Genomic DNA, 21,037 nt, shown 5'->3' with positions numbered 1-21,037 from the left:
GGATGCGTTTGCAGCCCACGCTGGGCGCCAGCTGGCCACAGTCCATGCTGGCCGCTCTGTCACTGGCACTGGCACTTGGCAAGCTCTGCTGGCCTCAGGCACCCCCTGGCCTCAGGCACCCTCCCAGCCCAGCCCTGGCAGCTCCGCAGCACCTGTTGTGGCCCCAGGGCTGTGCCAGTGGCTGTCCCTGCTGCCTGGTCCCTTCTTGTCCCCTGGGACCCTGCCCTGGGCAGCAGCACCAGGGCCAGCAGGAGTCCTGCTGCTGCTGGAGCCCCTGCAGACCATGGGCCCCCCAATCTCCAGGTGCCATCCAGCACCCGGCACTGTCAGTGCTGCCACCTCCCACGTGTTCCCTGCAGGCTCAGGCAGGGTTGGGCCAGGTCCAGCTGCCCAGTTCTGCTGTTTCTTCTCCTCCTGGAGGCTGGGCATCTCTGTTACTCCCTGTACCGCGTGTATCCATGGCAGTGCCATGCCGCAGGCTGGCTCAGGAGCATGTGTTGTAGCCGTGGTGGTGGCTGTCCTGCCAACACCTGGCCCAGCTGTGCTGGAAAGCTGTGGCACTGCTGGGGACATGGAGCACTCTCAGCAGCCAGGCAGGCACAGAGCACAGGTACAGTGAGAGCAGCAGCATCCTGACACCCCTGAGGGACACAGCGAGTGGGTTTGGACTGGGACAGAGTCTGTTTTTCCCATACTAGATGGTGTAGGGCAGTGTTTTGGATTTGTGCTGGGAACAGTGTTGATAACAGGGATGTTTTCATTACTGCTGAGCAGCATTTGCACAGCTTGAGGCCTGTTATCTTCATCCCACCATGAGGGGCTGTGGGGGCACAAGGAGTCGGGAGGGGACACAGAAAGGTGGCCCAAGGGATATTCCACGCTGAATGGAATCACACTCGCTGCATAGGGCTGGAGGAAGGGGGAACATTCAGAGTGATGGTGTTTGTCATCCCCAATCACCATCCCCTGCTGGAGCCCTTCTGCCCTGGGGATGGCTCAGCACCTGCCTGCCTTGGGGAGGGGTGAAAGAATTCCCTGCTTTGCTTTACTTTGCTTATGTGTGGCTTTTGCTTCAGATTTATCTCAGCCAGCAGTTTTCACTCTTTCCCCTTCCCAGTTCTCTCCCCACCCCGCTGGGAAGAATGAACCAAAAGCAGCAGCTGGGGGCTGAGCTGCCCGCCGGGGTTAAACCCCATCGTGCATCCAGGATAGAGACACGGTGGGTTATGGAGCTGTGCTCCAGGGCAGGAGCTGGGGCCATGGGGAGGGGCCCGGGGCAGGGGCACAGGACCCGCAGCGGGAGCGGGAAGCAGGCAGGGGAGCTCGGCTGTGGGACAAGCCGGGTGCAGGGGCCGAAGGTGGGCAGGGATCCTCGGGCACAGCCAGAGCCGCCGCCTGTCCGGCCACGCGCTGCCCTGCTAGGCCCGGGCTCTGGGCTCCGTGGGCGGGGGGCCGGCGGCGGTGGGGCCGGGGCCGGGCGGGCCGCGCGGGGCGGGGGCGGCCGGTGCCCGCGGCGGGGGCCGTGCCGGGGCCGTGCCGGGGCGGGGGCAGCGGTCGCGGCGGAGCCGCATCCCGCGGAGGGCGGGCGCAGCCGGGCTGGCCCCGCGCCACGCGGAGGAGGAGCAGCAGATCCCCGGAGCACGTTAAAGAGCGAGGCCGAGCGCGGCGGGGAGGAAGCGAACGGCTCCGCGAAGGCAACGGAGCGGCGGCCGCAGGCAGAGCGCCCGCCCCGGCCGGACCCGAGTTCCCGGCGGCGGCTCGGCCGGGCCCGGCGGAGGGTGCGGGATCGGGGCCGGGTGGCCGCGCCCGCCGCCCCGCACCATGCCCGCCGCGCTGCCCAGCCTGCTGGCCTGGCTGGCGGTGCTGCTGCTCGGCAGGGCCCGCCCGGCCGACGCCTGCAGCTGCTCGCCCATCCACCCGCAACAGGCCTTCTGCAACGCCGACGTAGGTGAGCGCCGCGGGATCCCCGCCCCGAGCCCCCCGAGCCCCCGCCCGGCCCCGCCCGCCGCAACTCCGCGGCGGGGGAAGCCCCGCAAAGTTGTGGCGGGGCGGGCGGGGCGCGGGCAGAGCCCCCCGGGCCCCGGCACCTGCCCGCCCGGCCCGGGGGTGTGTCGGCGGGCGCGGATGCGCGGCCGGGCGCGGTCCGTCCGTGCGCGCTGTGCCCGGCCCGCCCCGCGCCTCCGCCCGCCGGCCCGGGGGGGCTCCCGCGCCCGGCCGCGCTCCGGGGGCGCCGCCGCCGCCGCGAGGGGCGAACGGAGCGCGGCTACGCCGGGCCGGGTCCCCGCTGGCCGCCCCCCGTGAATGACACGGGTGGGCCCGGCCTCCCCCGGCTCTGGTGACACCGCGAGGTACGTGGCAGCGCGGGGCCGGGGCCCGGCGGCCACCGGGACCCTCCGAGTGCGGCCGCGGCACCGGCGCGGAGCCCGGAGGAGCCCCTGTCCCCGCAGCTGCCGCCACGGCTCGGTCACCCCTGTCTGCGCCTTATTCCCAGGCATTTCCTTTCCCCCGTCCCACTTTGTTCGGCTTGGATGCTGCTGAAAGGGAGGGCTTGGCAGCGCCGGGATCTGGATTCCTCTTTCTATGAATAATGCCCTTATTAAATTTTAACATATGAACCCAACAGGCCGGCCCCAGTTCCCGGCGCTTTCCTTCGCGGGCCCGTTCCCAGGCTCAGCTGGAGAGGTAACATTCCCAAGCACTGAGGCAGCCCCAACCTCTGGATGGCCCTGCCCTGTCCCTTGCTCCACATCCAGGATGTTCCTCACGGGCGTCCCTTCCAGATCCCACTCCCGGCGTCTTTCCTCCGTGAGGGCAACTCGCACAGCGCTTGGCTGCTGCCTCGGGAGTTGAGGCGTGCTGGGGACAGGGAGATTTTTAGACAAAATGGAGCTCTGGATTTCTGTAGCTGCTGCTGGGGCCGGTGTCCCTGGCGCACAAGATGCCCTGTGCCTGCTGGGGCAGTGCGGCTGTGGCTTCCCATCACGCTGCTGTCAGGATCAGCTTTCGGGGCACTCGTGACTCACTGCCCGTCGTGGGGTGCCGGCTCAGCCCTGACTCAGCTGCTGAGTCACTGTCTGTCTGTCTTGGCGGCCTGGCTGTCTGCGCCGTCCCTGGCAGGGCCCTGCTGAGCTGAGCTGTGCTCCCCAGCCCTCAGCAGGTGCCCGTCCTGCCGAGGCAGCATCCTCCCAGCCGCGCTGCCGGCGGCGCTGGCACCTTCTGCCTCCCAGCCCGAGTCGCTTGTGCAGCTCGTCTGTATCAAACGTGCTTCGTGTGGGCCTACGTGAAAACAGTGCTGGGCTTGGGGACAGAGCCTGGGATGGCCCTGTGTGCCCTGGCCTTGTGCAGCTGCTTATCTTACCCAGGGATGCTCTCTGGAGCTGGGATGTTCCTCAGCCGGTTCCATCCCAGCAGGTGTGTGGAGCACAGAGAGAACCTGGGCCCCCGGTGCTGTTGGGACCTTTCCCAGCTGCTGTGGCTGAGGGAGCTGTGTCCAGGCTGGGCCCTTGACAGAAAGGTGTGGGGATGGCTGATGTCCTGCAGTGCTGGGTGGGTGCACCCGAGGTGAAGGGACCCCAAGGCTCATGCTCAACCCTCAGTACGGGGTATCAGGGTGAGCACAGTGTGGGGTCCAGGCCCTGGGGCCTGGATCTGCCCTCCATGGCGTGGGCACTGCCTGCCACATTCCCATGGCCTCTCTGGCCTTTCCCCTGCCCCTGCACTCGCTCTGCTGTGCAGGGACTGGGGCAGCCACAGCCCAGGGCTGCACTTCCAGGTGGTGCAAGGGGAGGCAGATGCAGCTCTGCATTGGGTGCTGATGCCTGAGGGGCTGAGGGTCATAGAGGGGCTGGGGTTGTGTCACTGGGGCTGGTGGCTTAGAATCTGCCAGCCTGTCCTGGCTCATGAGATGAGCAGGGCTTTTCTGCAGGGCCCAAGGGCTTGGGGCTGCCCCATCCTTCATCCCTCAGTGGGGCTGTGCCCGGGCTCTGCTGGGCTGCTCTGCTGCAGGAGATGCTCAGCTGCCCCGTGGTGCCCCAGCAGGACACCTGGCTCCTGCTCCATCGCGTCTGGAGCAGCGTGGGGGTGATGCTGAGCCCTTCCAGGCACAGCCGTGGCTTTGCCCCTGCCAGGCAGCAGGCGGTGGCTGGGGCAGGGAGAGCAGGGCTCCGTGCAGCTGGATTGCACTGATCCCAGGGCTCGGTTCCCGGGCCGGGCACGGTGATGAGTGTGGGGCTGCCATCAGCCGGCAGGGACCGGGCAGAGGAGGGGATTTGCGGGGGCGCGGTGGGAGCTGTCCCCGCGGGGTGCCGGTGCCGGTGCCGCTGCCCGGTGCCGGTGCCGCCCCGCCGAGCCCTCCCGTGCGGCTGGCGCAGAGGGCCCGTGGGCTGACGCGGGGGCTGCCGCTGATTGGGCTCCATCCCGCTCCCGTCAGCGGCCGGAATGACGCACGCGGCCACGGCAGCGCTCAGCCCGTGCTCCCGCGCAGCCCGGCGGGCGAGCCGGACCGGCGGCCTGCGGGATCGGCACCCTGCCGGACAGACACACTGCCGGACAGACACACTGCCGCCCGCGCTGCCACCCGCCGCCCCGCGGGCACCGCTGGGCACCTGGGTGTCTCCATGGCCTCCACTTCCCCCCGCTGTCCTGCTCAGCCCTGCACGCCTGCAGCCTCAGCAGCCTCAGCATCCTCACCCCGCGGTGCCGGGGCGGGCACCGGGATGCCAGCGAGCCCCTGGGCTGTGGCCCTTGCACCGGGCAGGGCTGCGTGCAGGAATCCTCCCAGGGTGGTTAGCGATCTCCCCAGCTCCACCAGCCTCCAGCAGGGCTGGAGTGGCCGCAGGGCTGCCCTCGCCAGGGGTCAGGTGCCAGGCTGGCAGTGCCAGGCAGGCAGCGGGCAGTGCTGGCGCTGGCAGCCAGCCCCTCTGCTGCCCGAAGCCCCGGAGAAGGGAGCTTTGTTCTCCGGGCACCCAGCCCAGCAATGGCCCCTGCTGTCCATGGGCACTGGCACTGCCCGGGCAGCTGTGGGTGCGTGTGGGCAGGGTGGCTCCGTGGGCTTTGGGGTGGCACAGCAGAGGAAGGGGCAGCCATTCTGAAAGTCTTGGGCCAGAAGGGGCCAAGGGTCCTTGTGCTGCCCTTCTTCCCATGGGGCACAGGTGAGCACAGTGCCCTGAGGTGGGGTAGCCCCACATGGGGCCAGGGAGGCCAAACCCCAGCACTGGCAAGCCCAGAGAGACAGCCTGGTGGTTTTGTGGCATTGGATCACTTTATGATGCTGGTGGCAGAGGGCAGCACGGATACCTGCTTACCTTGCAGGGTCTCTGTCCCTGGAGCGTCCAGAGTCCTCACTATGGGCTGGCCACAGTGGCAGATCTGGGGACCCGCACAGGAGATGTCACCAGTGGGGATCCCACTCTGCCTGGGGACCCTCTGCTCCCACAGAGCACCTTCTGGCTTGGCCTGCCTGGGGAAGGAGTGTTTCCAGCATGTCCCTGGTCCAGCTTGGAAAGCCAATGCCAACTGTGTGCTGTGCCTGCCACACACCCCAGGAGCCAGAGAGCCTTGGCTCATTTCACAGAGGGTCTGGGCCCCAACCCTGGCTGGTGGCTGCCCGTGTTGGCATCAGCAGTGGTGAGTGACAAGGCCAGTAGGAGCATTGGCGTTTGGGGAGGTCTGACTGCTGGTTCTTGGGCACCCGGGGCTTTCATCCATCCCTATCCCAGGCTCTCCTCAGGGCTCCCTCCACTGCCCTGGCTCCTGGCGGGCGTGGAGCAGTTTGGCTGCGCTGCGGGGTCTTGGCGGGGAAAGCACAGCGCAGTCGTCCCCTCCACAAAGCCGCACTGTTCAGAACAAATCCACCCAGAATCGGGCTGCATTTTTGTCAACTGATTCATCAGCACGTGAATGGAAAAGGCTGGAGCCCACTGAAGCAGCAGCCATTCCCGCACGGGAGCCGGCACTGGCTGCACCCGGGTTACACGGGCGGCGTGCGGGGCTGGGCTCTCGGGAGATGCGGTGGCTGCGGGGATCCCAGCACGGCACTGCTGACACAGGAGTGGGCGCTGTCCCATGCATGGCCGGACGGCCCAGCCCTTCCCAAGGGATGGGAGCAGTAGGGAAAGCCCCCAGTGCAGCCATTGCTTCCCCAGCCCTGTGCAGAATGCGTGCTGACTGTGACTGGGGATGGCCATTTTGGGAAACCTCTCCCCTGGTCCCTGCTCGTGTTGGTGTCACTGTCACCTTTCCAGAGTAAACTCTGTTGGCATTTGCTGGTGCCCACGTGGGGCCGTGCCCCCCTGACCTTGAGCTTAAACAGCCTGCCTGCATGCCCCTACAGCCCGTGTATTTATAGAGTGTGGTCAGATTCCTCCTCCTGCCCATGCCAGGTGGGAGAAGCTCCTCTGTGCCAGGCAGTGGGTGACCTCTGCATGTCCCTGGCTGCTCCCAGCCCAGCACCCTTCAGTGGGGACACGGACCAGGATGAGCTCTGTGAGAGTGCCCTGCTCCCTGTTACCTGCCCCACAGTGCTCGGGGGGCTGGCAGGGCAGGGGGAGCTGCCCTTCCCTTGGATGGGGGTGCCCCTGGCAGAGCAGGGAGCCCTGCCAGCCACTGCCCTGCAGCCAGGCCCCCTGCATCCTCTGAGTGCTGAGCAGGAGCCCTAGCTTTGGCACTGCCACCGTCCCTTCACCATCAGCACCATGGTGCTGCCTGGGAGCTTCAGTCCCTGCGCTGGTGGAGGGAGCTGGGCACAGCTGGGGGCTGCAGGTCCCAGTGCAGGGACCCAGGCACCGTGCCCAGCATGAGCCAGCCCCATGTCCCAGCCCGTGGGTGAGTAAGGGTGAGCTGGCTGCCTGCCCTGCCCCTGAGGGTCACTGCCACGTGCCCAGCCCTCACATGCCAGAGCACACATCCTGGGCTGTGACCGCAGGGACCCTGCCACAGCAGAGCTGTCCCTGGCTCACCGTGCCACGGCCTCACCAGCCCCGGGGCCAGGTGATCCTGTTGTGAACTTCCCTTATCACCCACCCTGAGGCTGCTGCTGCAATGCTGCTGGTCACTGTCCTGCACGTGCCAGCCCCATCCCTTTGGGGACAGCGGGTGACACCGGCTCTGGGGGCAGCCAGGCAGGCAGTGGTTCCCTGTGAAGGTGGGACACCCTGTGAGATGCAGGGGCTGAGTGGGACTGGTCACCCCCTTACCTCACCTCTCCCTTCCAGTGATCCGAGCCAAGGCCGTCTCTGCGAAGGAGGTGGATTCGGGGAATGACATATACGGGAATCCCATCAAACGCATCCAGTATGAAATCAAGCAGATCAAGGTAAGGGGGCACACTGGGTCAGGAGGCTGGGGCCCTCGGGTGGCCCCTTCACCAGCCACTCACAGCCCACTCTGCTCCCCAGATGTTCAAGGGCCCCGACCAGGACATAGAGTTCATCTACACGGCTCCATCCACTGCCGTGTGCGGCCGGCTGCTGGACACCGGCGGGAAGAAGGAGTATCTCATCGCAGGTGAGCCCCACAGGGAGGCAGGGGACACTCGGGGGGCATGGGGACATGCTGGCCAGGATGCCCCGTGTGCCCTGCAAGGTGCCTGATGTGTGCCTGCTCCCTGGGCACATTCTCCCCTTGCCCCTCCTGCTCCTGCCACCAGCCCTCAGGGAAGCCCCTGGCTGTGCTCAGCAGCCCCGAGCCATGGTGGGGACAGCTGGGGACAAACGTCTGCTTGCAGGGACAGGGCACAGTGAGGGCCCCAGCACCACGAGTCAGCACAGGCTCTCGAGGCCCTGGGCAACCCCTCTGAGTGTCTGTTTGGCCTCTCCCCAGGCAAGTCAGAGGGCAATGGCAAGATGCACATCACGCTCTGTGACTTGGTGTCTACCTGGGACTCGCTGACCCCAACCCAGAAGAAGAGCCTAAACCAGCGGTACCAGATGGGCTGCGAGTGCAAGGTGAGCAACAAGGCTGCCCCCCACATGCCCCATACCAGGGAGGGTCTGCAGCCCCCAGGCAGGGGTGGGCTCCACAGTGAGATGCTCTTCCCTGTCCTTCACGGGTGACGTTGTGCAGGGACACAGCACAACGGGCAGACAGGAAGGGCTGGGCAGACAGGAAGGGCGGCCCTGCCTCTGCCTTCCTCCAGCTGGGAGCCAAGGCCAGCCCTGGCGCTGGCAACCAGGGCTTCCCCAGTTCCCTGCATTGCTTCCCCACCGTGCTCTGGCATCCCTGTCCAGAGCTGGGGGGCAGATGAAGCAGAGCACCTGCTTCCCCCCGGCCCCGTGCCCCTCGGGCTGGTGGGTGACAGTCTCTGTTACGCACAGATCTCGCGCTGCCTCTCCATCCCCTGCTTCGTCTCCTCCTCGGATGAGTGTCTGTGGACAGACTGGGCGATGGAGAAGAACAACGTGGACGGGCGGCAGGCGAAGCACTACGCCTGCATCAAGAGGAGCGACGGCTCATGCGCCTGGTACCGCGGCATGGCCCCCCCCAAGCAAGAGTTTCTCGACATCGAGGACCCCTAAGCCAAACGAGCGCATTCCAGTAGCCAGTAGAAAAAACCTGCGAGATGTTAGACTGGTCCACGCTGATATCAAATCCTGGAGACAGCATGAAAATCCTCTCGGCCGCAGGGGGCCCCGGTGGCTGCCCCCCGTGTGTGGTGCAGGCTCCTGGCAGCCCCAGCTGCCCTGGGCATCCTTCGCTCGTGGCAGGGCTGAGCAGGGCGCGGGGAGCTCCCTGCCAGGGTCACGATCCCCCAGCCGTGCTTGGCTCTGGCAGCTGTGAAGGAACCAAGCCCTCGTGAGTGGTGGGAGCTGCCCTGGCTGCGTAGCAGGTCTACCAGTGCCCCGCTGCGGGAGCCTCCCCCACAGCTCCAGACACACAGCCCTCCCCACCGCAGCACCCGGCAGCCCTGCTGACCACTCCCCCAGCACCCACCTCTCCCTTGGGGGTGCCAGAAGGGCACTCCTCTGGGCAGGGGCTCTGGGGGGCTTTACCTTAGGGCACAACCCCCAGCAAGGGGCTCCGGGCCCTCCACAGGGCCAGACGACTCCTGCACAGGTGCCTTGTCCCAGAAAGCTGGAGGGGCATGTTAGCATATGTGGGGTGACCCCTGACATGCACCCCTGCACTGCTGCCTCTCTCTCCACATGGTCCTCTCTCCAGGGGTCTCTGTTCCCCTGCAACCTCCTACAGATCCTTCTGCAGATGCCACCATTGGACAGGCTCGACCTGGAACCCTTGGCAGGGCACCAGGTGCCGCAGCTCTGGCTGCATGGGCACAGGGTGTGTCCGTCACCACCTCGTGCCGATCGGGGCCATGCTGTGCCCCTCAGCACCACCGCAGCCGGGCAAGCTCCCTTCTCTGCGGTGTGGGAGTGGAGCCTGGAAGGGGCAGCAGGGAAACCTGTGACCCTCACGGCCCTCGGCCCTGCGTTCTCTGAGCCATGCCCATGCCCGTGCCACAGCGGTGCTGGCGTGTGCCGGGGAGCTGCTGTGGCACTGGCACCCATGGTTTTGGGACCGTGCCGGGAATGCTCCCTGCAGCCCCGTGCCCGTGGGCTTTTCATGCTGTGCGTCCCTGTAAGGTTTGAGATGTCGTACTGGACCAGTCTGGGCAATTTCAACATATTAAAGAGAAAAATTAAAAAGAAAGAAAAAGAAAAAAACCCCCCAACCTTTACTCAGTCCCGACCGCGCATCCCGGGCGCTCTGTATGGCTGTACCCGTTGTGCTCCTGTCGCTGCTGCTCCTCTGTCTTTGACTTCAATATCGCCACTTGTTTTGCCGCCGGCTCTGTCGTCCCTGTGCCGTGATTTCCGTCTCCTCGTCCGGCGCTGGAGCCGCCCCGGTACCCGCGGAGGGTCCGTGCCGGGAGCTCCGGGCCAAGCGGGAAGCGGGGCGGGGACGCCGCTCCGGTTTGGCCCGGCGGCGGCACGGCCGGGACCCCCCAAACCCAACGGGACCCGTCCGGACCCCCGGCCTCCGCCGGCCCTGCTCGGCAGCGGAGAGAAGCGATGCCCGCGGGAGGGAAGGGAACGGGACAGGAGGGGAAGAGCTGCTGCGGGCCCAGCCTGGAATGCGGGCGGCAGCGCCGGGGGCGGGGTGCGACGGGAGCGGGAGCGGGGCCGGGCGGGGCCGTGACTCAGGGGGCGAGGGCGGGCCCGGGTACCGCGTGGCGGCCGGTCCGCGTGGAAACGTGCCCTGCTGGGACCGTCCGCCGCTGGGACCGTCCGCTGTGGGCGCGGCGTTGCCGGCCGCCTTCCCCTCGGCGGCCGGTCCTGCCTCCGTCCGCGCCCGGCTCGCAGCGGGCGGGCGGAGCTGGTGTCCCCGTTGGCTCTGCCGAGCAAGGGGCGGAGCGGCCGCGGCTCCGGGCCAGGCGGAGCGGGGCCGGGCGGAAGGAGTTGCTGGCGCTGTGGCGACACGTGCGTGCGGCGGGACCCGGATGGTGAGCGCTGCCGGGCCGGGCGGGACGGGCCCGGGGACGCGGGGCCTGCGCCCCCGTCCCGCCGCGCTCCCCGGCCCTGCCGGCGGGGCCGCCCGTGCGGAGCGGAGCGCCGGCGCCTCCCGGGCCGCATATGGCGGCGGCCGGGCCGGGACCGCGGATGGCGGCGGGGGCTTGGCACCGGCCTGTGGCGGCCCAGGGACCCGCCGAGGGGCGGTGGCGGCGGCCGAGGGGGCCGTGGCGGCGGCCGGCTGCTCTGAGAGCCGGAGCGCGGCGGGAGCGGCCTGGCCGGGCCGGTGCCCCCCGCTCAGCCGCCGCTTTCCGCCCTCTCTGCAGGCGCGGCCGCCGGGCCCGCCGAGCCGGCCGCCCACGGCGATGATCGCGGAGAAGCTGCGGGAGGCGCTGGAGCCGGGGCGGCGGGAGGCGGCGGCGGAGCTGGGCCGGCCGCTGGCCGCCGCCGCCCGCTCCGTGCTGCAGCAGCGCATCGAGTTCGTGCCCGCCCGGCGCGGCCTGGCCGGGCAGCTGGGCCACCTGCGGGACAAGTACGAGCACATCGGGGCCGAGCCCACCGGCCGCCCCCTCGGCGTCACCGGCGGCCTTGCGGAGCGGCCGCAGAACCCCCCGGGTGAGTGCAGAGGCCCAAGGGACCCTCCCGCGCTCCTGCCCCGGCTGACTCGGTCTGCTCCCCGCAGGACACGGCCATGCCCCGCCGCGGCCCGCGGGGGACGGCATCCCCCCGCCGCAGAAGGTGCTCTTCCCGGCCCACAGCCTCTCCATGAAGTGGGAGCGGGTCCACCGAGTGGGCGCCGGGCTGAGCAACCTGGGGAACACCTGCTTCCTGAACTCGGCGCTGCAGTGCCTGACCTACACGCCGCCGCTGACCAACTACCTGCTGTCCCGGGAGCACGGGCGCACCTGTGAGTGGGGACCCCGGTGCAGGGGCTTGGAGGGACGAGCAGCGCCTGCCTGTGCTGTTCACAGTGCTGCTCTCAGCGCTCTGTGCCTGGCTCTGTGAGGGAGTGCAGATATCAGAATGCGCCTTCCCTGCCCTGCTCCTTTCTGCCTGTTTCTCTGTCAAGAGGTTGTTCCTGAGTCCTACTCCCTTTTCCTGGCCACAGCAGTGTTTCCAAGCTTGGCATCTTTGTCTCTGCTGGGTGTCGCCAGGACTGAGATGGGCCCAATGGGGCCTGATGGCTTCTTGGGGGCTCAGCTGGGGGGTCCCGAGTAGCTCCTGACTGTGGGGAGTGCAGAGGAGCAGCGTGGCAGGCGCTGCTGTGAGCTGTCACTGCAGGAACACACAGGCCTTGCAGCCCCATCCTTAGCACTGCCAGCGGGATGTGCCCCTCAGGGCCGAGCTGTGGGCTGGTCCAGTGCATACCTGGGTCCTGTTTTCTCTCAATGTGAACGCTGTCTCATCTGGGGAGCTGCCCTGGCTGCTCCTGGGATGGGCTGTGCCAGTTGGGATGGGACAGGGTGGTCCCCATCTCCTGATATGGGCCGTGCCAGTTGGGATGGCATGAGCTGGTCCTCATCTCCTGTGGCATGGAGCTCATTGGGAAAGCTGAGCATGGCTTCGCTGTATTGGACCAGAGATCCCTGTCCTGCCTCCATCTCTCCCGGGTTTGCCCCCAACGTCATGTCATCTCTCCTGCTCCAGGTGCCCACGGAAGCTTCTGCATGATGTGCACTATGCAGAACCACACGATTCAGGCTTTTGCCAACAGCGGCAATGCAATAAAGCCACTCTCCATCATCCGAGACCTCAAGAGTAAGGAGGGCTGACCCCCCGTGACAGATGTGGGAGCAGAACTGTTGGGACTGGGGCACGTTTCGGCAAACAGCTCCACTGAGATGGCTCATGGAGCCTTGGAGTGCCTGAAGACTTCCTGGGCTGCCAGGGGCTTCCTCTGTGACATGAGTCTGGTGTCTGGTTTGGGTTGAGGGGACTCAGAGCCCAGAGCCCTTGCCCCAGGGAAGGCAGGGAGGGATGGCATCTGCTGCAGCACGTGCTGAGCGCTCCCTCTCTTGCAGAGATTTCCCATAACCTGCGCTTCGGCAGGCAGGAGGATGCACACGAGTTCCTGCGCTACACCATCGATGCCATGCAGAAGGCCTGCCTGAATGGCTACACCAAGTATGTGGGGCCTGCTGGCCCATCACTGCTCTTTGCTGTTCCCTTGCTGGTCCCCTGCACTCACGGGAGTGGACTGTGGAGTGAACATGTGCCCCAGGTCAGCCTTATTGTGGGGAGGTTCTGGCTCCAGGGGCCTTGGGTGTGGGGTCCAGCTCTGCCCCTCAGGGACAGGGCTCTGGGCTGTTGTTCACCTTCTGCTGACTCCTCCACCTCAGCATAGCTGCAGTCCTGTCCCCAAATCCCGAGGCTGCTGGGATCAAATCCCACTTGCTGAGGGATACAGGCCTACTTGCTAGCTGAGCCCCAGCCCTGTGGCTGCAGAAGGGCAGCTTCCCCCAGGCCCTTTGTCCTGGGAAGCTCTGCCTCTGCTCTGAGCTCCAGCCAGGAGGAAGGCGTGTGCTGGAGCCTGGTGTCACCCCTCAGCTGGGACACAGGGAGAGCAGTGTGGCAGGGGCTGTGACTTCCCACAGCCCAGCCACTGGCCAGAACAGAGAGGGGCTGTCCTGAGGGGTCCAGCAGGGCTGGCTGCTGCAGTGTGGGATCTGTGCTGCTGTCTCTCTGCAGGCTGGATCGCCAGACCCAGGCCACAACTCTGGTTCACCAGATCTTCGGCGGTTACCTGCGCTCCCGCGGTGAGTACCAGCAGCCTGGGCTGGGCCTGGGCAGTGAAACCCTTTGGGAACACGGCTCACATGTTTAACTTACCCAGAGCTGCAGTCAGTCAGTCCTGCAGCACCTGTGGGTCACTATCCCTGCTGTGGCAATGGGAGAAGCCACTGCCTGTGGGTCCCCAGCTCACTGCCCTCAGCACAAGGAGCTGTTCCCAGTGGTCTGGCATCACCTGCTTTCCCAGAGCCCATGCCTGGGCTGGGGGGACACTGCAGCTGTGTGTGCCATGCTGGGGTGTGCCAGGGTGTGCCCATGGCTCTTCCTTTGCAGTGAAATGCTTGGAGTGCAAGACTGTCTCGGATACCTACGACCCTTACCTGGACGTGACCCTGGAGGTCGAGGTACTGCTGCAGGGTTGGGGATGGGGCTCTGTGCTCTTGAGGGCCTGTTCCTGCTCTGAGGCTCCTTGACCTGCTGGCAGGAGGGCAGCAGCCCCTGCTGTTGCTCCTCCTTCCCTGTCTCACAGAGCAGTGCCTGTTCCCTGAGCCGTGACTCCTCTGTGCAGGCTGGCAGTGCTCTGGGGTAGAGCAGCCCCCACACCGTGCCAGGCTCAGGGCTCTGGGGCAGCCTGGCCCTGTGCTGTGTGCTCTCTCCTGGTGCCCGTGCCTCTGCAGGCAGCGGGGCTGTGCTGTGGGCAGGCCCCGGGTGCCCTGACCCCCGCCCTGTCCTTGCAGCGAGCCGCAAACATCGTGCGGGCCTTGGAGCTGTTTGTGAAGCCGGAGCAGCTGGGTGGGGACAACGCCTACAGGTGCAGCATGTGAGTCTGGGCTGCTGGGCTCCATGGGTGAGCTGTGGGAGGGCTGCTGTGCCTGCTGCCTGGCTAAACCACGAGGTGCAGGGCCTGGGATGAAGCCTGCTGCCCCTCAGCTGCTTTGTCTTCAAAGGCATGGCCGTGGGGAGGTGTCTGGAGCAGTGCCTGGTGCCAGCAGCACCGTTCCCGTCGGGTTTGCCATTGCTGTGTGGCCAGGGCAGGCAGCCATGTGCGTGTTGGAACAGCTTGAATAGCCTGAGCTTTCCTGGGCAGGTGCAGGAAGAAAGTGCCAGCCAGCAAACGTTTCACCATCCACCGAGCCTCCAACGTTCTCACCATCTCACTGAAACGCTTTGGCAGCTGCGGCCCTTCAGGTGGAAGGAAAATCACCAAGGTGAGAGCTCAGTGATCCCCAGCCAGGGCTGTGTCCTGGCCCGAGGTCCTGCCCCTGAGCAGGGTGGGAGGCGGTCCTGGTGCAGTCCTGCTGCCAGTGGGGGAAGTTGGGTTCATCCTGGCATCTTCCTCGCCACAGCCTCTGCCTGGGGAGGGCAGGTCCCCTCCCTCAGAGATGGGGCTCATAGCACAGCAGAGCTGCTCGTGCTCTGGCAAGAAAGCCATGGCAGCTCCTGAGACATCTTCTTTGCACAGGACGTGGGGTACCCTGAGATCTTGGACATCCGGCCGTACATGTCGGAGCCCAAGGGCGATCCCATCACCTATGGGCTCTATGCAGTGCTGGTGCACTCTGGCTACAGCTGCAACGCTGGGCACTACTTCTGCTATGTGAAGGTGAGCCCAGGATGCTCCCTTGGCACCCTGTCTGGGCTGGGGCCTGGGAGGTGCTTGTGGGTCCCTGCAGGGTGCAGAAAGGAGCGTGCTTGGCCGGGTGGGTGGTGTGGAGCACTGCACATGGGGCATGGACTGTGGGAAACATGAAGGTCTGCCCTGACAGAGCTCCCTGGCCTGCCCCTGGGCCATCTGTGGGTTCTGGGGAGAGGAGCTGTGATGGTGGGTGCTGTTCCTGCGGCTCTGCAGGCCAGGTGGTTCCCTGGGCAGAGCCTGACCCCGTTCTCCTCAGACACAGCCTGACCACGCTCCATGTTCTCTTCCACAGGCCAGCAATGGGCAGTGGTATCGAATGAACGACCACGAGGTGCACCCCAGCAACATCAAGGTGGTTCTCAACCAGCAGGCCTATGTGCTGTTCTACCTGAGGTGAGAGAGCACCCTGTGCCTCATGGCTCCCTACCCTGACCAAGCAGCCCCAAGGCCCCTGTGTGTGTGTGCTGCCCAGGGTGGGGGTGGCAGGGAGGGGTCCAGCCCCTTGCCATGGTTTGCTGTAGCACCTCACCTCCTCCAGCCTCCCCTTCCTCGTGTGTGCTGCTCAGCCACGTCCCCAGGGCTGATGTGCTTTGCCTTGCCCAGGCTGGGCAGCCCCAGGAAGAGCTCAGCAGGGCCCGTGGCCACGGCTGCCTTCAGCCCACCCGGCTGCACTGCCAGTGACTCCAGACCAGTGAAGAAACCTGCCATGAACGGGACCCTGTGTGTGCCACCCATGGGCCCGGTGAGTCCTGAAGGTTGGTGCTCCCAGGAGCTGCTGCTCCCCGGGCCCTGGGGCTGCAGCCAGGCTGGGGTGGGGGAGTGGGAGGGTGCTGTGCAGGGCAGATCCTGATCCTGCTGAACCAGGGATCCTGGCTGGGCATGGGGAGGGTGTATCACTGTGTCTGTGGCTCTCCTCACCGAACTTGTCTCTTTCTCTGTGTCTAGAAACAAGACAAGCTGCTGGGGAAGGGGCTGCCAGCCCCAGGTGATGTTGGAGTCCCTGTCGCCCGTAGCTCTCCCGGGATGGGGTCAAAGCTGACAAACGGAGTTGCTCTGTCAAAGCTTCCCTTTCAGACCCCATTATCCAAACTGCCCCACAAAGGCACCCACGAGGCCACTGTGCTGGGCTGTGACACAGGCCAGAGGCCCAGGAAGCTGCAGACACCTGGCATGCCCAGAGCAGGCTTCCATGCCACCAGCACCATGTGCAGGGCCACAGCAGGGCTGCCCCCACAGGGCTCGGGCAGTGAGAAGGCACCTACCTCATCCCAGCTGCTGAAGTCCAGCCAGGAGCCCAGTGCCTGCGGGGCCGTGGCCAGGACCCTGAAGAAGAATTCCTGGGGCAGCACAGTAGGGCAGCTGGCCAAGGAGAGCCACGGGGCCAGGAGCAGTTCCAGCAGCTTCTGCCCCTCTCAGGGACGGAACTGTGGCACCCCCCTCCCTGCTGGCCCTGGCACCAAGCCGGCTGTCCCCAAAGACTCTGACCTGGCTGTCTCCAGAAGCTCTGGGGCAGCCCCTGTGAAGCCCTCCCCAGTGGGCAGCACTGCCCTGCAGTGGGGCAGCACCACGGCAGCACTGCTGGCCAGGAAAACAGAGCTCTCAGCCAAACAGGTGAGTCTGAGCTTCTGCCCAGGGACTCCAGCTGACACCCTGTGCCTCCTGAGCAGGTTGTGTAGGGCTCCTGCTGAGAGGGCTGGGTGGGTGGGTGGGTGGGTGGGGAGAGCCCCCAGCTCCAACCCAGGCTGTGGTGGCTGCTCCCCCTCTCAGGGTCAGGCCTGGCTCTTGTCCACATCTCTGAGTGATGCAGGGGATGGCTCCTGCCCCCGTGCCTGGCACAGAGGGGTGACTGTGCCAGTCCCTGCAGTGTGTGTGTGTGGGGGGGCATTGGCACCCTCTTGGTGTCACCTGTCCCAGGGTCAGTGGCACGGGGTGATGGCACAGAGGAGGGTGTGGGGGAGCCTCCTCCACAGGCAGTGAGTGGGCTCAGGAGGATGCCAGGGGTTCCAGGTCTTTTAATTTCTCTCTTTCCTTTTTTCCTTTGTTCTTCTAACTGAACACACTTCTGATTCTCCCACCCCCCACCTGCCTGCCCCTGTCTGTGTCTGTTCTCCTTCCCTTTTTCTGCGCTCCCCTTTTTCTCTTGGCTCATGGAATCCCTGGTGTTGGACGGCCAAGTTTTTATTTGTGTCAATAACTGCAGGGCAAAGCCTCTCAGGAGGTGAGCGTGAGTGAGCACCCAGCACAGCCCCAGCCCTCAGGCGCCCATCCTGACTCCAGTGCCGGGCCTCTGGGCCAGTCCAGGTGAGCAGTGCCATTGCTGCCAGCTCCCGCATGGCAGGAAGGCTGTGGGGGCTCCATCTGTGTGGCCTGGCAGCAGCTTCTCTGTTCCCAGGGCTGGCAGGGCGTGCTCCAGCTCTGAGAGGAGCTGACACAGAGAGGGAGGGAGCTCTGCAGGCCCTGACCCCGTACTAGTGTCCCATGGGATCGGGAGGCACCAGCCTGGTCTCCATCTTGCCCTGGGTGTCCCTCGTAGCCTTCAGCACCAGCATGTGCTGCAGCAGCACCCAGTCCTTCCCAGTGTGCTGTGGGGCCTGCGAGTGCTCGCAGAGCAGCATCTCATTCCCATCTTGTGGGCAATTTGGCAGCAGTTGGGTGCTGTGCCCCTGCACCTCAGGGGAGGGAGGAAGAGAGGGGCTTCCTGGCTTTTGGATCAGCCTCTTTTCCTGTCCTTCAGCCTGTCCTCATCTGCTCTTGACCTTCCCAATCCCGAAAAGTCAGCCTTCAGCTTCGTGCTCACGCTGCCTGCTCAGCACCCAGCCTCGCTGCTGACCCCTGGTTCCACTGCCCACCCCTCACCCCTCCTCCTTTCTGGCAGCAGGGACACGGGGGCTGGCCAGGAGCAGCCGGAGGGTTCCTTCAGAAGGAGGCGAAGGAAGAGGAAACATCGTGGCACAGACCAGAGCCCCTGTGCTGAGGCTGGGAAGGACGGGGGTGAAGTCTCCAGCCCTCCCAAGAAGGAGAGGATTGTTTCTCCCGAGGACTGCGAGGACAAAGAGTCCCGGCTCCCCAAGAAGGAGGGCACTGCCTCTCAGAAGGACTCCACTGATAAAGACTCCAGGCCCCCCAAGAAGAAAATTGCTGCTCCAGGGGACTTGGTGCCTGTCATGGGGAAGGAGGGGGCACACAGGGCTCTCTGCCATGGTCTGGCCTGTCAGGACATGAAGAGTGGGCCTAAGCAACCTGTGCCAGAACCCAGTACTGGCCTGGGCATGGAGCCAGCCCCACCCCTCAAGAGGAAGAAGAAGAAGAAAAGGAAGAACAGGAGCAAAGACAGCCCTTTGAAGAAGACAGAAGAGTGCAGCTCTGGAGTGCTGTCTTCAGACAGGTGAGGGACGAGGGACATGTGAGAGCCTGAGGTCAGGCTCCTGAGTCAGGGCTTCTCACCTTTGTGCAGGTGGGATGCACCTCAGTGTGCATCCAGCTGACCACCTGGTCCCTGTGGGTGGCTTCACCTCAGGTGTCTCTGTGCCCTGTTGCTCTGTGGGCAGCTCAGACTCTCCTGCCGTGGTCTGGCTGGTGTGAGCTGACCCTGCTGCCTTCCCCAGCTCCAGGACAGCTGAGCCAGAGCCCTGTGGGACGCATCAGAGCACGGTGGAGGCTGGAGAGCACAAGCACCGCAAGCGCAAGAGGATGGAAAGCCTCAGCAGCCTGGCTGCCAGCACCATCCCCGCCACCACTGCCCCCACCCCAGGTGTGCCCCTGTGCCCCGTCTGGTGCCTGGCAGGCCCAAGCCGGCGGCTGGTCTGCCCAGGAGCCCCCTTGGAGCACTGCTGTGCCATCCCCGCTGTTGCGGGTCCCACAGCTGCCTGGCAGTGCCTGTGCCCTGGAGGAGGAGGTGGGGACAGGCCCCTTGATGGACCCCCAGGACCGGCACTTGTGTGCCCAGACACCCTCAGCCATGAGGGCCTGTCTGTCCAAATGGTGTTTGCTGGGATGGGATCACTTTGGGGAGGGAGGGACACGGCAGCTGCCCTGGCTCCCCTGGCTCCCCCTCACCCTGCCTCTCTCTGCAGTGGCAGCACGTCCCAGTGGCAGCCAGGCTGGGGATGAGAGACCCTCCCTGGCTGCCCCGAGCCCTGTGGCCAGCAGCTGGGCAGGCACAGCCCCTGAGGGCCGCGAGTCCAGCGTGGTGGACAAGCTGCTCCAGAACTCCTTGGACAAGGCTTACGGCAAACAAGGTAATCCTGGCTCACCTGGTGGGCGAACAGCCGTGCAGGCCCCCTGCCCTGAGCCCCGGGTGGGGGCAGAGCCCCCCAGCTCTGCAGGGCCTGAGCCCCCCAGCCAGTGCAGGCGGGCAGGTGCAGCTGGGCATGGGGCTGGCACAGGGTGGGCAGCGAGGGGCTCCAGCCCCGGGGCAGGGCCTGGGGCACCAGGGCACAGCCTGGTCCTCTGCTGACTGCACTGCTCTGCAGTGTTGACGTGGCAGGGTGAGATTTCGGCCGTGAGCCAGGATGCCATTCGATCATCAGCCCTGGCCCAAAGCAAGACCGTCATTGACGAGTGGGACCAGGAGTTCGACAAAGGAAAGGTGTGTGCTGGCCTGGGGCAGGTGGAGGGGGCTGCGGCCTCTGCACGCTGACCTGAGCGCTCTCCTACCTCTGCACAGGTAAAGAAAATGAAGAAGATGAAGCAGGAGAGAAGGAGAGACTCAAATCCGTTCCAGAAGTTGCAGAACAAGCGCAACTTCTGGTTGATGTCGCATCCTGCCAAGATGGCCAGCCTGGGCCACCGGCTCTCGGGTGAGTGAGCCGTGAGGGGGCACAGAGAGCCTGGGGCTGGGGGTGGCAGCCTGCTGGGGGCTGACGCTGCTCTTCCTCGCAGGTTGAGATCTGCGTCCCCACTGCTCAGGAGCAGTCCCGGGTCAGGGACCGAGGGCAGCGCTGTCCTGGGAGCTGGCGGTGGAGCTGAGAGGGGAGGGAATAGAGCCACAGCCCTGGGCGTGTGCCTTCTCCTTCGGGGAGCTGCTTTCCAGCTGCACAGGAGCCTGCCCACACTGCCTCGCCTCCAGCCTGCCTCAGCCGGGCTCCTCATCATCCTCTCCGTGCCTGTTCCCCTCCTGCCCCAGCCCGCGCCTGCGGGGGCTCCTGGCAAGTGCCTCAAGCCGGTCCCTGCTGCTCCGTGCTGCTGTGCCTCCCCTTTGCCGCCGTCACTCCAGAACGCCGCCCCATCCCTGCACCAGCTGCATGGAGAGCCTCCCCCGGCCCGTGCCGGCCCGGCCCGCGCTGGCGCGGGGGCACCGGGGGATGGATCCCTGCGGGGCCGGAGTGCTGCCGTCGGCGCTGCGGGAACTGAAGGATGGAACTGAATAAATCCCGGTCTTTGTCACTCGGCCGTGGTCGGCTGCGATCGCGAGGGGCGAGCGGCGGGAGGGGGCACCGGGATGGGGGAGAATCACCGGCACCGGGAGGGGAGAAACACCGGGATGGGTGGGGGTCACCGGGATGAGGGAATCACCGGGAACGGGTGGGGTCACTAGGACGGGAGGGAATCACTGGGACGGGAGGGAATCACCGGCACCGGGATGAGATCACCGGGACGGGGAGGGGAGAAACACCGGGATGGGTGGGGGAATCACCGGGACCGGGAGGGAATCACCGGGATGTGGAATCACCGGGATGTGGGGGAATCACCGGGACCGGGAGGGTCACCGGGATGTGGGGGAATCACCAGGACCGGGAGGGTCACCGGGACGGGAGGGGTCACCGGGATGTGGAGGAATCACCGGGACCGGGAGGGTCACCGGGACGGGCGGAAGAGGGCGGGGCCTGCCAGGCTCCGCCCCCCGGGGTCACGTGGTGCCGGCCGTGGCGGCTGCGGCGCGCTCGTCACGCGGGCGGGGCCGGAGCGGCGGCGGCGGGATGGAGGAGGAGGAGGGCGGCGGCTGCGGTCAGTGCGGGCCGGGGGCGGGCGGGGGGCTCCGGGACACCCACCTGGCCCGGGGCGAGGTGTTGGGCAGCCCGTGGTCCCCGCTGGGCGGCGGCGCCTCTCTCGGGCGGGGCGCGCTTGGGCCGGGCCGCTCCCAGGTGCAGGACCGGGGGCGGTGGCTCCGGGACGGGCGGGGATTCGGCGGTGGCGGCGGGACCTGCGCCCGCAAGTGACAGAGCGGCCTTGGCGGCATCGTGCGGGCGGCGGCGGAGGAAGCGCCGGGCGGAACTGGCACCTGGTG

The 21,037-nt window shown here is 66.2% G+C and overlaps 2 protein-coding genes across 2 annotated transcripts; both read left to right on the top strand.

Annotated features, from left to right (window-relative positions):
- Positions 1-1,806: 1,806 nt before the first annotated feature.
- Positions 1,807-9,784, top strand: TIMP2 (TIMP metallopeptidase inhibitor 2). Its single transcript, XM_058038696.1, has 5 exons — positions 1,807-1,948; positions 7,212-7,312; positions 7,395-7,503; positions 7,819-7,943; positions 8,313-9,784. The coding sequence occupies exons 1-5, from the start codon at positions 1,822-1,824 to the stop codon at positions 8,511-8,513; spliced, it is 663 nt and encodes a 220-aa protein (XP_057894679.1). The 5' UTR covers positions 1,807-1,821; the 3' UTR covers positions 8,514-9,784.
- Positions 9,785-11,135: 1,351 nt separating this feature from the next.
- On the top strand, positions 11,136-20,015 carry USP36 (ubiquitin specific peptidase 36). The gene is made up of 18 exons (XM_058038658.1): positions 11,136-11,352; positions 12,093-12,203; positions 12,467-12,569; positions 13,134-13,201; positions 13,509-13,579; positions 13,913-13,995; positions 14,263-14,383; positions 14,638-14,778; positions 15,104-15,204; positions 15,415-15,553; positions 15,757-16,422; positions 17,012-17,112; positions 17,690-18,196; positions 18,417-18,562; positions 18,885-19,049; positions 19,284-19,399; positions 19,478-19,610; positions 19,693-20,015. Exons 1-18 carry the CDS (start codon positions 11,211-11,213, stop codon positions 19,695-19,697), a joined length of 2,919 nt encoding a protein of 972 aa, XP_057894641.1. The 5' UTR covers positions 11,136-11,210; the 3' UTR covers positions 19,698-20,015.
- The last annotated feature ends 1,022 nt before the right edge of the window (positions 20,016-21,037 follow it).

The sequence above is a fragment of the Melospiza georgiana genome, chromosome 21 (genome assembly GCF_028018845.1).
Source record: "Melospiza georgiana isolate bMelGeo1 chromosome 21, bMelGeo1.pri, whole genome shotgun sequence".
Taxonomy (NCBI): domain Eukaryota; kingdom Metazoa; phylum Chordata; class Aves; order Passeriformes; family Passerellidae; genus Melospiza; species Melospiza georgiana.
The sequence above is the reverse complement of the archived record's forward strand: the minus strand, read 5'-3'. Positions and strand labels throughout refer to the sequence as shown.